Raw genomic sequence first — 15,489 nt, forward strand, 5'->3', positions numbered from 1 at the left:
AATATATCACCTGCATCAACACGTCCCTACAAGAATTTTTTAAAATTTAAATTTGAGCTTATTGACTCCTTGTTAATAACCCCTGCTTTAAACTGTCTAAAACAACTTCTTTCCCTACTTAAACATAAACACAATTTTGCAGCAAATTTCAGGGAGTTTAACAGGTACTTTGAGGCTCCAGGTTAAGAATCCTTAAACTGAGGCCAACTTAGGAACTTTATTCCTTGGCCAGTTTTCATTAATATTCTGGTGATAAATCTTAGACTCTTATAATTAAAGCCTATTGATTAGGTACATTTAAGTTCAGTATTCACAGTTTTTATAATATACAAATTATAAACTTCTCATCAAGTTTAAAGCATACCAAACCACAGCTTTTGAATTAACCTTAATTACAAGTGAAAAAAAATCCTTTTAGTTCTTTTTTTTTTTTTTTGAGGTACCCAGGGCTGGGGATTGAACCTGAGTCCTTATATGTGGGAAGCTGGCCCTCAACTAGCTTTCCTGAGTTGGCTTTTTTTTTTTTAGGGTAATTTATCTATATACACTATATGTATGCCCTGGAGAACTCCCTCCAAGTTTTCTCCTCCCCCCTCCCCCACTGTTTTTCACTTTCTGGGTCTGTTCGTCTTCCTCGTTTCTTTAGGTGGCACTGGGAGCCAAACCTGGGACCTCTGATGTGGGAGGGAGGTGTCTAATCGCTTGAGCTACCCCCACCCCCTGCTTTGTTGTGTCTCATTCTGTTTTTCTCCCCATGTCCCTTGTTGTGTCATCTTGTTGCGTCAGCTCGCCGCGCATGCCTCACATCAGCTCACGGTCATCTTTAGGAGGTACCGGGAACCTCTGCTCCCTGCTTTGTTGTGTCTCCCATGATGTTCTTTTTTCCTCTTGTCTCTGGTTGTGTCAGCATGCTATGTCTGCCTCTTGTGCCAGCTTACTTTCTTTAGAAGGCATAGGATCTGAACCAATGACTTCCATGTGGTAGGTGGGAGCCGAGTAACCTGAGCCACATCCGCTTCCCCGAGTTGGTTTTATCATATGTTTTGCTTGTTGTTTTTTTTTGTTTTCTTAGGAGGCACCAGAAACCAATTGTGGGAGGCAGGTGCTCAACTGTTTGAGCTACATCTGCTCCCCACCCCCATTTAGTTCTTTTATCAATCAGCAACAGTGCTATGAGACATTATGTGTTACAGACATTGAGTTAATAGTCCAAGAACATTAAGGTTAGTTTCAAAAGGTGTTGTTTGCTATGTTTTAAGCATGTTTGAAAATAAAAAATGTCATGATACTAATATTTTTTCTTAGAGATTTTGTTTCAATAAGTAGGAATAAGGTTAGAGATATTTACCTAAAGTTCACAATATGTAGTCCTGCATAATACAGAAAGCAGAATCTTCTTTGAATTTCATGTTTAAATTCATATTCAGTCTCTAGCTGGAGTTTTAGTTAAAGTTAGAGAATTAAAGTTTATTTAGAGGTTTGAATGATGTTCTGATCTTTATTCTTCCTCTCCCCAATCTCCTGTCTCTATGACCAGACACTTTTAAGTATCTTAAGTAAAATAAAACAAACCAAAAAACTAACAAAACACTGCCCTCAATATTCCTGTGCGGGTATGATATACTTTTTTTTGAAAGTGCTATTTCCTTATATATAATACAATGTATAGTATTATAATGCCTCAGGAAGAAGTGGGGAGAGAAGGAAATGAAAGAAATGGTTAATGGTAATATTTTTTCTGTTTTGCATTTCTGAACAAGGATCACCGCTCTGGGAAATTAGTATTTTTTTCCCCTTTAATTATTCCCAAAACTTGAAGAGGCAATTGAACAGGTCTGTATGGCCAAGTTTGGGTTTAGAATTGTTGTGTTTCCTTTCATTATAAATCCTGCTTTGCTAATTTTGTTTGAATGTCCACCAGGAAAAGAAGTGGTGGGTTCTAGTTCTAAGGGTCTGTTAAGAAACATTAAAAAAAAAAGTTCAATATTATACTTAATTATACTGTTATATTATACTATTAAATAATGAAATATTTGAAAAAGATTCTATAGTGTTGATGAATTGTTTCTCCCAATTGGTCCCATGTTTTTTGGTAATAAAAATAATTGGAATAAGTTATCTAGTAATAAGTGCTTTAATACTAATTCACTTTTTAACAGGCTCGGTCACAAGTATATACATGCACTTGTTATTTTTAAAAATCTTGGGCTGTTTATTTCATTTAGTAAGACCAGATTTCTGATTTATTTTATATATGCCAATCAGCCCCACTTTTTTCCAGGATAATAGGTAAGTCCCCCTAAAGCTATTTTTACAGATAAGGTTGATTACAAATTTGACTGTGTAAAGAAAGGGCAAATCTTTTATTCACCATTAAATCACAGGGAATCACAGATCCTTAAACCTGGAAGAGAGCTTAGAAATCATGTAGCCCATCTCCTTTGTTTTACAGATGAGAATACAGACCCAGACAGATTAAAGTGGTATAACCAAGTTCATGTAGTATTCTTTTCATGATACTGTATTTCCTTTTAAAAACTAGTAACTCAAAAGCAGTATTTTCTATACATTTATCACTATTCCTGTGTGTAAAAGATAATGTATGCTTTGAAAAATAACTTCAGGCATATACTTGATTTAATTGGTTGAAACATGGAGTATTATCTTAGAATTAAAACTGCTATTGTTCACATGTTATTCTACAAAGAGTTTCCCCACTTGATAAATGAAATAAATAATTCTGTCAATTAAAACCACAAGTCACATTTTCAACCTAAATTTCAATATAGAAAGTAATTATAAAATTGGAGCACATCAATTTCATGGCAGGTCAAATAATATGTTAATTATTTTATTTTAATTTTCTTTGTTTTATCTTAACCTCTACCCCAAGGTGCCATGTCTAAAATGTCTTTGATGTAATCATTTTTCTAACCATTATTTCATATGTCGGAGAGAAACCTAATCATGGGTAGGGAAACCTCTGTCGGGGCTATATTTCAACTTTGGCTTGATTTCCAGTAGAATTTAGGTGGATTTGTTCTGGTTCTTACCTGTTTTGTGTGTTTTTTTAACCAAAGAATACTTTCTTATTGGCTTGATTTTGATCACAGAGAAATTGCTAGAGCAGCATTTCTCAAACTTTAATAGATGACCTGTGGGGAAAAGAAAAGGTTTGGAAAAGGTTAAGTCAAAGTTAAGCACAAAGCACATTTAGAACCTTTAATATTGCTAATGGTCATTGTGAATGTCAGAGAGAATTATAGCATAGTGTTATTTAAAAGTTTGGCCTTTGAATCCTCTTTTCAGGAACACTTATTAATTGTGGAAAACATTATTCTAGAGCAGTAGTTCTCAAGGTATAGTCCCTGGATCAGCAGTATCCACATCACCTGGGACTGTGTTAGAAATGCATATTCTTAGGACCCACCCAGACTTGTTAAATCAGAATTTCTGGGCATGGAGTTCAATAATCTGCTTTTAAAAGCCCTTTACTTGAGAACCAATGTTCTAGAGGTTTACAGGATTAGAGTATAATAGTTTTCATTAGAAGAATGATTAGTCAGCCAATTGGGATTTCAAGTGCAAAAATATTTCAAAGGACGGTATCAAATACCTTGAAATGGCTTTCTGTTATCTACAGGATGAGGAGTAATATTCTCCCAAAGGTCTCTCTTTTTTTTTTAATCCTATTGTACTAATTTGGGGAGCATAAACTTTTCTTTACCTCCTCTGAGCCTTCGTTCATACCTTATCTGCTTTGGTATGCCATTCCTCCTCTTTATAGTCGTTCTCAAGATTCAGCAGTCTATAATGCTAGTCCCAGTACTATTACTGATTGCATGTGGGAAACTTGGGCAAGTCTTATAATTGTTCTAAATCCATTTTTTCATCTGTAAAATAAGACATCATTTCCAATTGTAAAGTTCTACTTGTATCATTTATTTTCCTAGATTATTTCACTATTCTATTTCTTGTTCACTCTTGAGTAAAAATTTTAATTTTAATTTTTCATTAAGGAAATACATGTAAATAATTTAAAATATTAACCATTTCTAACAAGAAACAGCAGTCCTTTGTTCTACTCCTCCCATCTCTGATCCTGCCTTCCTATGGGTTGTCTATATTACATTATTTTATGTTTTTTAAATATGTTCAACCTGGATTTTTTTTCTTTATTAAAAAATTTAGCTAGTATCTATAGACTTCCTACTTCAGAAGAGGAGGCTCTTTCTTCCTCCTTTATCTTCCTCTTCACTCTCTTTCCCATTTCCCTTCTTGTCCTCCTTATTTTGTTTGTTCAGTTTTTCTGAGATCAGATTGTAGTGTTGACATAATGATTATATAAGTAACAGTATTGTTCACATCTGAGACATGTAGAAGTATTCAATGATTGATTTCTTTTTCTCTAAATGTATTTTCTCTTATTTTTTCATTTCCTCAGTTTTCTGTAGAAACATCCCCAGATTCTCCAACTGAAGTGTACATCTCCCCGCCATGTGTTCAGACACATCAGATTATCTATAACTTTATTTTTTGAGAAGTCTGTGCTTAGGTTCTCTGCCCTTTAATCTGAAACTGGTTTTCTGTTCCTGCTGAATGTTTGCCCTCCAGGGATTTTACTTTTTGTGTTGAATGTCCTGTTTCCTGGATGGTATGCCTCCCCATTTTTGTTTTGTTTTGTTTAGCTTCTTTATTTTGATGTTCATATATCCTCCAGTAATTTACTGAGAAAGGGTGGTAAATATTCTTAGATCTTGCATGTCTGAAAACGCCTTGTTGTACTCTCCATTTATTTGATAGGTTGGTAGAATTCTACGTTGGAAATAATTTTCCCTCAAATCTTGAACTCCACTTTTTACTAGCTACTAGTGCTTCTGTTAAGTCTATTGCTAATCATATTTGTGATCCTTTGTATATGATCTGTTTGTCCTCTCTGAAAGTTTTTAGGATCTTTAGCCTCTAACTTCAGAAATTTCGTTTTATATGCATTGCTGATCCCTTTTGCTTCCATTGTTCTGGCTACTTCATGGACCTTTTTACTCTCAATCTGGATACTCATATCCTGTAGTGCTAGAATTTTCCTTATATGATCACCATCATCATCATCATCTCTTCCCCTCAATCTTCTTTATCTCATTTGGACCTCCCAATGGTTAGATGTCTTTCTTAGATTCCTCTGATTTTCTTCTTTTTCCTCTCCAGTCTTGTGTCTACTCCATTCTGTGAGCTCCTCAGTTCTAAATTCTGTTCCTCCTTCCAACTTTCTGTTTTATTTATTTTAAATTTGCATACAGTAAAATTAGTGTTTTTCTTGTATAATTCTGTAAATTCTGACAAATGCATAGTTATGTGACCACTACCACAATCAAGATACAGAACAAGTCCACCTGCATACATTACTTCCTTCAGGCTCTTTGTAGTCCACTCTTACCTGAAACCCTGACTCTTGGCAACAACTAATTTGTTTTCCTTTCTTACAGTTTGCTTCTTCCAGAATGTCATACAAATGCATTCTTCTTTCACTTAGCATGATGTATTTGAGATTCATCCACATTCTTGTTTTATTAATAGTTTCTTATTTTTTATTACTTAGTATAGTGCTCTCTTGTATGGATGTACCACAGTTTGTCCATTCACCAGTTGAAAGGTGTTTTGGTGGCTATGATTATAAAACTGCTATAAACCTTCATATATGGGTTTTTATATGAAAATAAGCTTTCATTTCTATTGGGTAGATATTAGAAGTGGAATCGCTGCGTCATGGGTATCTCTGTTTAACTTTAAAAGACTGCTAAACTATTTCCAGGGTGTCTGTATCATTTTACATTCCCACCAGCAATATATGAGAGTTCCAGTTTCTCTGCATCCTTATCATCATTTGGTATCCCCAGTTTAAAAGTTGTTTTGTTTATTTTTGTCATTATGAGATGTTTATGGTAGTATCTCATTTTTTATCATAATTTCAATTTACATTTCCTTAATGCTTAATGAGGTTGAGCTTTTTTTCATGTGCTTATTTTTCATTCATATATCTTTGGTGATAAGAGTGTTCAAATCTTTTACCTTTTTCTGACAACTTTATTGAAGTATAATTTACATACCACAAAATTCACCAGTTTTAAAATAATAGTGCTGAAGGTGAAAAGATAACCCATGGAATGGGAGAAAAACATTGTAAATCATGTATCTGATAAAAGACTTGTATTTAGAACATTATGAACAATTAAAACTCAGTAATATAAAGATAGTTAATTAAAGAATGGACAAAGATCAGAACTGACATTTCTCCAAAGAAGCTATGCAAATGGCTGATAAGCACATGAAAAGAAGCTCAACATCAGTAGCCATGACGGAAATGCAAATCAAAACATAGTGAGATAGAGGGAGAACCTAATTTTCAATTATGCTGGCTTTTTATAAAGCTTGAGCTATGTAAAACTTAAATAAGAGGTTTGCTACCGAGATCAATTGCTTTATTCAATAGGTCAATAATAAATTCCTTTAAATACTGATGTATGCTATTTGTGAAAACAATGTAAATTCTACTTAAGTGTGAAACAAGGCAAGCCTCAGACCAGAAATAAATTATTCAATTTGAAGAACAACAACAAAAAACAGAGAAAGTACTTCACACACAGTAGGATGGCTAAATTAAAGAGATGGACAATAAAAAGTGTCAGTGAAGATGTGGAGAAATGGAAAACCTCCTACATTGCTGGTAGGAATGTAAAATGTAGTAGGTCCTGTGGGAAACAGTAGCAGTTACTCAAATGGTTAAACTTGGCGTTAATATACGATCCAGCAACTCCATTCCTAGGTGTATACCCAAGAGAACTGAAAACATGTCCACGCAAAAACTTATACAGTCTTGAAGATTTTCTCCTGTTCCCTTCTAAAAGTTTTATAGTTGTCCATTTTACACTTAGGTCTTATGATCTATTTTGAGTTCATTGTAGAGGTTATGAGGCATAGTTTGAGGATAATTTTTTTTTGCAAATGGATATCCAATTGTTTGATCATCATTTGATGAAAATGCTTTGTCTACATTGAATTGCTTTTGTATCTATGTCAAAAATTGACCATATTTGCATGAATCTGTTTCTACATCTTTCCTTTCCTTATATTTTATCTATTTTGTTTTGTCTTCCTGTCTCTACTTTTCCTTTTTTCCCCAGCTCTTTATCTATGATTCTCTCTCCCCCCCCCCATTTTCTCTTCTTCCATTCCTTTCCTGAAATGAAGTATATGGTTTAGTATTAATGTTTTGTCTAGATTTTTACCTTAAAAATAGATTTGAAGAATTTGTATTTTTCTCTACAAGTACAAAATGCCAAAAATGAATTAACTTTTAAATTACAACCCTTAATTAATTTTTCTTGGTGAATTAGTGGCCTTAAAACTAAGAAAGATGTTGATCTTCCTCTCAAACTAAGTTTAAGAACTTTTGTGAAAGGAATCACTTTCCCAGTGTTATGGTTTCTTTAAAAAGGAAATTAAGGAAGTTAAGTAGTTTGAAATTGGTATCCTAAGGGAAGGCAGGCTTTTATTGCTTTCTCTTTTTTTATTTCATTCCTAAGTTTTAAAATTGATTATTGATTCATTTCCTGTAGGTAGTTTTCATACTTACTACTGGATCTACAGATAGGAGGATAGTAATTTTGAAAGCAGCTTAATTTTGCAGCTTCTTTAAATCCCGCTTTTGAACTAGATTGAAATTATTTTTTTCAACACTTAAGTATAAATAAGGAATTGGATTTTCGCATTTAAATAATAGTGGGGAAACAACTGAAGTAATATAGGTGACCAGTCCTGTCTGAGGGGATTTTACAAAGCACCAGTCTCATTTTACTTTGGTTTTCTTAAATTCCAGAGCAGTTTTTCTGGAAAAGTAACAAGACACTGAAGCATTCTCTCATCTCCAGTCCCTTTCTTACCATACCATAAGCATTTTAAATATAGCCTGTTAGGAAGTTTGTCAGATATTCCTTTCCTGTTGATTCAGTTTAAATTTTCGTTGTTTCATTTTTATGGAACATTCATTTTGCACTTTTTTGTTAATACTGTACAATAGTTTGGAGATATTCAAGGATCCTATCAGGATATTTTACCTAACTAATAGACTTAGTTTCTGTGAGCTTAGCAGAGGGTTATTATTATCTAAGAGTACTAAATGTAATTACTTAAATTCCACACCTGAAATGTTCAAATAATCACTTCGGTACTTTAGTTTGCTTGAACTGTGACATCTGGCCCTAGAGATAAAGGGAGGTTTCTTCCCCCTTTGTTTTTTTTTAGATACTCTTAATGTAAAAGCTTTCTAGTTAATTATGGTCATATGTTTTTTTTTTCCCTTCATCTTCCTGAAACTGACAGGAGCAGGGAATTTGGGTAGAGACTGGAGTTGAAAATTTGGGCAGCAATTTTAAAGCATTGTACTGTGAGCCAGGCTGCATGACATACACCTGAACCTTATTGCGGTCCTTTTGTAGCCTCGGGTTGCAGTTGCCCTAAATTAAGCTGCAAACTGTCTCCAGATCTCAGCTGCTTCCGCATACTTCTCTCAACCTTGGCCTGATTGGGTTAATCCCTTCTCCAAGGAGGTAGCTCTGTAAGCACCGTCTCCCTTCCATGTCTCCTCAAGTTGAGTCCCCTGTTCATAGGAGCATCGGCTCTTTTTCTTCTTTTCACAGGGTCCCGGCTTGTCCCAGACAAGCCAGCCCTTGACTTCTGTTCCTGAGAGGTGCCATGATGCTGCAGCACTGAGTCTAGCTGCCTTCTCATGCCTATACTTGTGTTTTTTTGCTGGATACCTGCATAAGCAAGCCCTTCACACCACTACCCATTCCTACCTACATCCTGCTTTTTTCCCTTGTTGCCACGCTTTTGTTCCTTTATCACAGCCCTCCCTCCGTGCACAATGCAGAAAGGATGGAAAAAGTACTGCGGCCAGAAGTCTCTGAACGAGGCGTCCATGGATGAATATTTAGGCAGCTTAGGGCTGTTTCGAAAGCTGACTGCCAAGGATGCCTCTTGCCTCTTTCGGGCTATTTCGGAGCAGGTAAAAGGAATATCAATATACCAATCCTATGCTGAGCTTTCAGAGTTTGAGGCTTGGCATGATCCTGTAGCCTGAAAACCTGAAACCCATGAAAAGTTTCCCCAACTGTTAAAAGACAAAAACAAAAAAGATTCCATTTTCTCTTTCCTAATGAAAAAAGCATCCAGGCTTATCAGGTCCTGGAAGGGAGGCTTATCTGCTCCCTATTATTTTAGCTTGCACGCCTTTGCTAAATAGTCCAAATATACTGTTGTGCTGCTTCTCTCTTCTGTTTTCTAAATGCCTGTTTGAAATGTAGGAGCAATAAGATAATGGGGTTAAAGAACTTTCAAATGTAACTTAATCCTATAGGTAAACAGTCTCTACTTCTAAGTTGTATGCCTAAGGACAAACTTATAGGCTGTGCCATAAAGAATAATAGAAAAGTGAGAGTAGCAAGGGAGGGGGAGGCCAAATCAGATTTATCCCTCCCCAATCCTAATAATGATGATAAACAGATTATAGTAAGTTAAAGATTTAGTTCCCCAATTTCCTACTTATGTTCTGAATAAGACACTTAAGTGCCCATTTCACAGTTTTAGTTTAGATGCTTCTATTTCAACTGTTGATAATGAGCTGATCTATCCCTTTTTTTTTTTTAGTTGTTTTGCAGCCAGGTCCATCATTTGGAAATCAGGAAGGCTTGTGTCTCATATATGAGGGAAAATCAACAAACGTTTGAGTCTGTAAGTAGAGTACATACCCAGGGGAGAGTTGCCTGTAGAATATGTAGTAACTGGGGAAATGGGTTTTGTGCACTTACATAATCTAAATTTTATCATGCAGTTGCCTCTTCTCTCAATAGCCAGTGTTTAATTCCCAGGTGGTTTCCCCCTAGATAGTGTACTATGGGCTACCTCCCAGAATTAAATTTTGTACTGTAATTAAAAATTAAGAAAAAGGTTAATCTGTTTCCTTCCCACTGCTTGCTTCCTTCCCCATTAAAAAAGATACTTAAAAAGTTACTTCTTGACTGCCATTTTGTATTATCCATACCTCTGTTATTCTGAAAAATTTGAACAAATATTTAATAGTTCATGACATTGAAATGGTCTCTATTCTTTTGCCTAATCTGTGTAAAATAACTTTTAACCTGTCAATTTGAGGAAACTTGTAAAACATAAGGAAACAAATTAGTCCCAAATATCTAGTCTTTTCATGTGACAGGTTGTGATCATTGGAGCTTTGCCACTAATGATTGACTTGAAATAAAACAACTTCCAGAGGACACCTTTGAAATGTTCAAGTATTTGAATTCTTATTAATGAAACTTGAGGTTTTCATCAAGCTCTGATTTGAAGTGTTCCCTTTCATGTGGCTTTTTTCTTTACACTCCTAGATCTTACAGTACTATTTATTTTCTTCTAACTGTGTGTTATGGGTATTTGCCTTCTTTTCAAGGTTTATTCAATTTTCTCAACAGGTTTCAGAGGATTTTAAAACTATGTGAAGGCTTTTTGACCTAAAAGCTCATTAGCTTGATGTTCATTTTAGGCTTCACACCTGAGGAAAGGATTAATAGTGAAATTACTTAAAATGCAAGAGCATGGTGTAAAGTGGTGCATCTCAAGTATTTTTGTGCGTACTGATCATCTTGGGATAATGTTAAACTACAAATTCTGATGCAGTAGGCTTATGATGGGGCTTGAGATTTCTGCATTTTTAACAAACTCCCAAGTGATATCGTTGGCTTGTGGACTACATTTTGAGTAGCAAGGACGTATGTAAAACTTTGCTATTGATACAGATGAGAACATGATTGAAACACAAAATAATTATGCTTGATGTAAGAAGGCAGACTAAGAAAAGAGGTACATACAGCATGATTCCTTTATATAAACTAGAAAATGCACACTTAAACTATAGTGACCAAAAGCAGATTAGTGATTGCCTGGGTAACATGGGGAGTTACAGAGGAACATAAGGAAACTTTTGGGGGTGATAAATATGTTCACTTTCGATTGTGGTTATGGTTTCTTTATTGTATGTCAGCTATACCTCAAAGCTATTTATAAAAAGTGTTTAGGAAATTGATTTTTAATTCTAGTGATACATATGTATGGAACTAAATATTTTGTGTTCTCTGGATTTAGTTTTATTTATTTTGAGGTATATTTTATATGCAGTTTTATTCACCATTTTTTACAGTTCTTAGTTTTGGCAATTGTATATAGTCATGTGACTGCCACCATATTTGAGATATAGAACATTTCCATCACCCCCCCCCCAAATTCCCTTGTACCCTGAACTTTTTTGAAACTAATGAAATTTTCTTTAAAATTCCTCAGTTTAAATCCATAAACTGTCATCTTTTAAATCCTTATAATTATTTGGCTTACTTAATTGGTTACTTAAATTGGCATTTCAAAAGAAACTCAAAGGCTTACCATCTGATGATATGCACTGGTATAAACATAAGCCAGGACCAATTCTTAAGATAGTCCAACTTTTCTGCTCTTTTGCCTTTTATATATGTGCAAAACTTCTTGAGGTGCTATGCGAAATAGTGATTTAATACCATAATGGTTTAGTTGAACACAAAATTGGAGGATGATATTGAAAAGTATAATCAGATTTCAGTAATGATATGTATTTGGTTAAGCCATTTGTTTTATTTTTGAAGTATGTGGAGGGATCTTTTGAGAAATACCTGGAACGGTTGGGAGATCCCAAGGTAAGATCAAATATGGGGGTTTAATCTTTCAAGAGTATTTGGAATATTTGCCTAAATATTCATTCAATTGTGTCAGTTTAGCCAGACCCAATGTGTTTTCTTAAGTAGCCAGCTGTGTTGAATTAATATTCTTGCAGAAGTATAGAGGCTGGCAGTTGACCTATTTTTTGTGTGTATGTTGAATATTGAGAATTGTGCGTTATCAGTCTTATTCCAAGACTTGTGAAAGACCTGAGGGCATTATAAACATTTCTGCTTGGGAACAGGACAAGCCTAATCTCTTTCACTGTAATGGGGGATGGGTGGTGGTGAATGAATGTTACCCCAAGAAGTCATTTTTAAAATACTGTTTTATTAATCTTCCTGATGTATAGTTATCCTTCCTTTATGTGGGAATAAACGCATACTGTATTTAGAAATATCTTTATGTGATAAAGTTAATTTCATTGTTCTGGTCTTAAAATACATTTAACTAAATACTCTGCTTCCTTTGTATTTTTAGATTAGTTCCATTTTTGTGCCTTTTAAGTATCTCATATTAACTTTCCTTATTATTTAATGACCAAGAAGGACTTTAGTTCTGCTTTTTACAGAGTAGGTTTATGTTAATCAGTAACAGTATTCCAAGCTCCACAGCAAGATATGTGTTCTACAAATTTTTCATCTAGTACAGTGCTAAGCACTTAAAAAAAAAATTGCTGAACTGACAAAAACTCCTGCCTTGTAGCTACAAAATGTTTTTTTTTAATAAAAACTTTATGTACTATTTATGTTTAGGAAAGTGCAGGCCAGCTGGAAATAAGAGCTCTTTCTCTAATTTATAAGTAAGTTGTGTTCCCTTTTAAGTGTGTATGTGTGTGTGTATTTGTGTATGCTTCTATTATAGTCTCTTTACAGTTGGGGAAATTTGAAATTTAATTTATTGATATGTTGAATGAAGAGGTCTAAGAAAAGTCAGGTTAGTGTAGTTTTGGGTGGAGAACCTTATTTTAGAGTTACCTTTCTTACATCTAGCATTTGTGTCTGAATGGAAGAATAAAGAACTTTAAAAACTGCTAATATTATAGGAAATTAGAATGCTTATCTTTAGGAGAATTTTTGTCTCTTTAACTTTATGCCTCTATGGCATACATTCTCGGTGAGGGCAGTGTTGTACCCAAAGGGATGAAAATTGGTTCTTAGGGGAGCAAAATGTCTTAGATATTACAATGGTTTGTGGCTCTTTGGGCCACAGTACATAAACAGATATACAATGTATCTGTGATACTAATATTTCATGGGGGATGAGTAGAAAAGTCCAGAAAGGCTACTTGGGGGTACATAGTTGGGGGGAAAGGTGAGAAACACTGCCCTGTTGCTTTTAAGTTCTGTTTCAGTTTTTAAAACCACAAAAGTGGCATTTTTTGAAAACTGTTGGGTTTTGAAAATGGTATGATTTTGGTTAGAGAATCTCTTATTCATTTGACTTCCTCAAGTTGGTGTTTTATAGTCTGCCCATATCTGAGCAAATCCAGGGAGAAGTAGTATAGAAAAAGCATTTTGCAGGTGGTTAATCAGTTGTTACTTTTAAATTGGGGGTCAACTTTTAAATCGGCCTGCTTCCTGTTTTTGTATAGCCCTTAAGCTAAAAATGATTTTTGTATTTTAAGTGGTTAAAAAATTAAAAGAAGAATATTCATGATATGAAAATTAACATTTAAATTTCACTGTCCATAAATTTTTATTGGAACACAGTTATACCTATTTGCTTATGCATTGTCTATGGCTTCTTTCATTCTAGTTGAATAGTTACAAAAGACCATATGGCCTGAAAAACCTGAAATATTTATTATCTGGTCTTCTATAGAAATAATTTACCAACCTCTGCTTAAAATAAAGGAAAGCTGCCCCCTCCCTATACCCCTATGACTGGTAATCTGTTTTACCCTCTTCCCCTCAAATTATACCTCAAAAAAATAAAACCCATACAATTTTAGTGATGGTTAGTTGTCTTCCTAGAATTAATATTATTTAACCTCTTAAATATTTTGATTATTTTATATGAAAAATGTAGGCAGTTTAAAAGCACAGGTACTGTTCATCTTTCTCTTGCATATAATGAATTGTCTCCTCTTCCTCACCTTTGTTTTTTACCCAACTAGTCGAGATTTCATTCTTTATCGCTATCCTGGAAAACCTCCAACTTATGTCACTGATAATGGCTATGAAGACAAGGTAAGATAAATGAATGTTTACTAAAATAAATGATGCTGCTGGCTTTTCAGGATATTAAGAATTACTCTTTTTTTAAAAAATCTAATTAATGAAAATATAAATACAGTCTAAATGCGAAGATTCTCTGCCACCAGCCCATTCTTCTCCAGTCATTCATCCTCAGTGTTATCTAGCTATCTAAACAGATCTGATCTTGTCATTTCTGTAATAAACAAAAGCACTTTAAACCTTAATTGGTTCCTTATTGACTAGGAGATAAAGTTTAAACAGTGCAGCTAGGCATTGAGTGCCTTAAAGGTTCCCAATCCTTTCCAGCTTCATTGTCTTTCAGACGTAGTATATCATGCTTCTATATAGTCCAACTTTCATGTTTTCTGTTCCTCTGTATCTCAAATGTCAATTTCTCTGAAGCTTTCCTGACTCCCCCGGAGTTATTTCCTCCCTTTGTGCTCCATAGAAGTTCCCAGGTAATTATAGTGTTTATCATATTATATTTGTGTTACATGTCTTTTTCTCCCATTAGTCTGAAAGCTCTTGAAGGCAGGGACAGTGGTCTACCATTGCCTAGTAAAGTGATTGGAAAATAATAGGAGACTGTTTTGTTGGTTGAGAACACTCAGCAGAACAAATTGTTTCTTCAGTTTACAGCTTTGCTTCCAAAAAGTATTTTTAAAAAGCTCTTTATCCTGAGTATTTGATTAGTGAGTGCATACTACACAATATTTGAATTTTATAATTGTTATTCATACCATGGAGCAAAATTCATTTTTGAGTTCTTTAATTTTAACATTTTACTGAAAATAAGACAAGATTAGACACTTGGAGAATTGATTTCATCATGTATGAAGGGCATACTATTCAGAGGAAACACTACATGTTAAGGCATGGGAGCAAGAGAAGTTGATTGGGGGACAGTGATGCTGAAAAGAAGTTAGAATTACATAGGGATATAGTATGCCATGCCAAAGACTTTGGCTTTTCATTGTACATAATAATCAATTGAAACTTTTCTCCAACAGTTTGCTAGGAAGATTTTCAAACAGAGAGAAAAGTTCAAAGAATTTTATGGTGAACATCCTAGATTCTACTGTTAACATTTTAGCATACTATTTTTTAAGTATACATGTTTTTATCAGATATATACCTTCTAGCCACCCATTCATCAAGCCATCTTTTTGATGTGCATCATAGTAAATTTCAAACATCCATACGCTTTCCTCTAAATACTCATTCAAAGTTTTTAGGCAAAGATATGACATAATCAGAATTGTTTGAGGAAAAGGAGTGTTAGTTTTTATGTTTTAGCAGCTATTCACAGCATTGCATGAGCTAAGACCTGACATTTAGATCTTTATCTAGGAATCTTTAACCCTGTAGTTCAGTTTTTCCATAACATCTTATTGTGAAAATTCTCATAAATGAAAAGTTGACTCATATAGTGAATACTCATATACCCAACACCTAGTTTCTACAATTATACAGCTGTATTTTAAAAAGTCTT

At 34.3% G+C, this 15,489-nt stretch overlaps 1 protein-coding gene across 1 annotated transcript in view; it reads left to right on the top strand.

Annotated features, from left to right (window-relative positions):
* ALG13 (ALG13 UDP-N-acetylglucosaminyltransferase subunit) overlaps positions 1-15,489 on the top strand; it is an 87,997-nt gene that overhangs the window by 11,007 nt on the left and 61,501 nt on the right. The window contains 7 exon segments of the mRNA XM_058291575.2: positions 8,694-8,719; positions 8,722-8,912; positions 8,915-9,061; positions 9,703-9,786; positions 11,724-11,774; positions 12,552-12,598; positions 13,916-13,988. Of these exon segments, the coding sequence (XP_058147558.1) occupies positions 8,694-8,719; positions 8,722-8,912; positions 8,915-9,061; positions 9,703-9,786; positions 11,724-11,774; positions 12,552-12,598; positions 13,916-13,988 (619 nt within the window).

The sequence above is a fragment of the Dasypus novemcinctus genome, chromosome X, assembly GCF_030445035.2.
Source record: "Dasypus novemcinctus isolate mDasNov1 chromosome X, mDasNov1.1.hap2, whole genome shotgun sequence".
In the NCBI taxonomy this organism is placed as follows: Eukaryota; Metazoa; Chordata; class Mammalia; order Cingulata; family Dasypodidae; genus Dasypus; species Dasypus novemcinctus.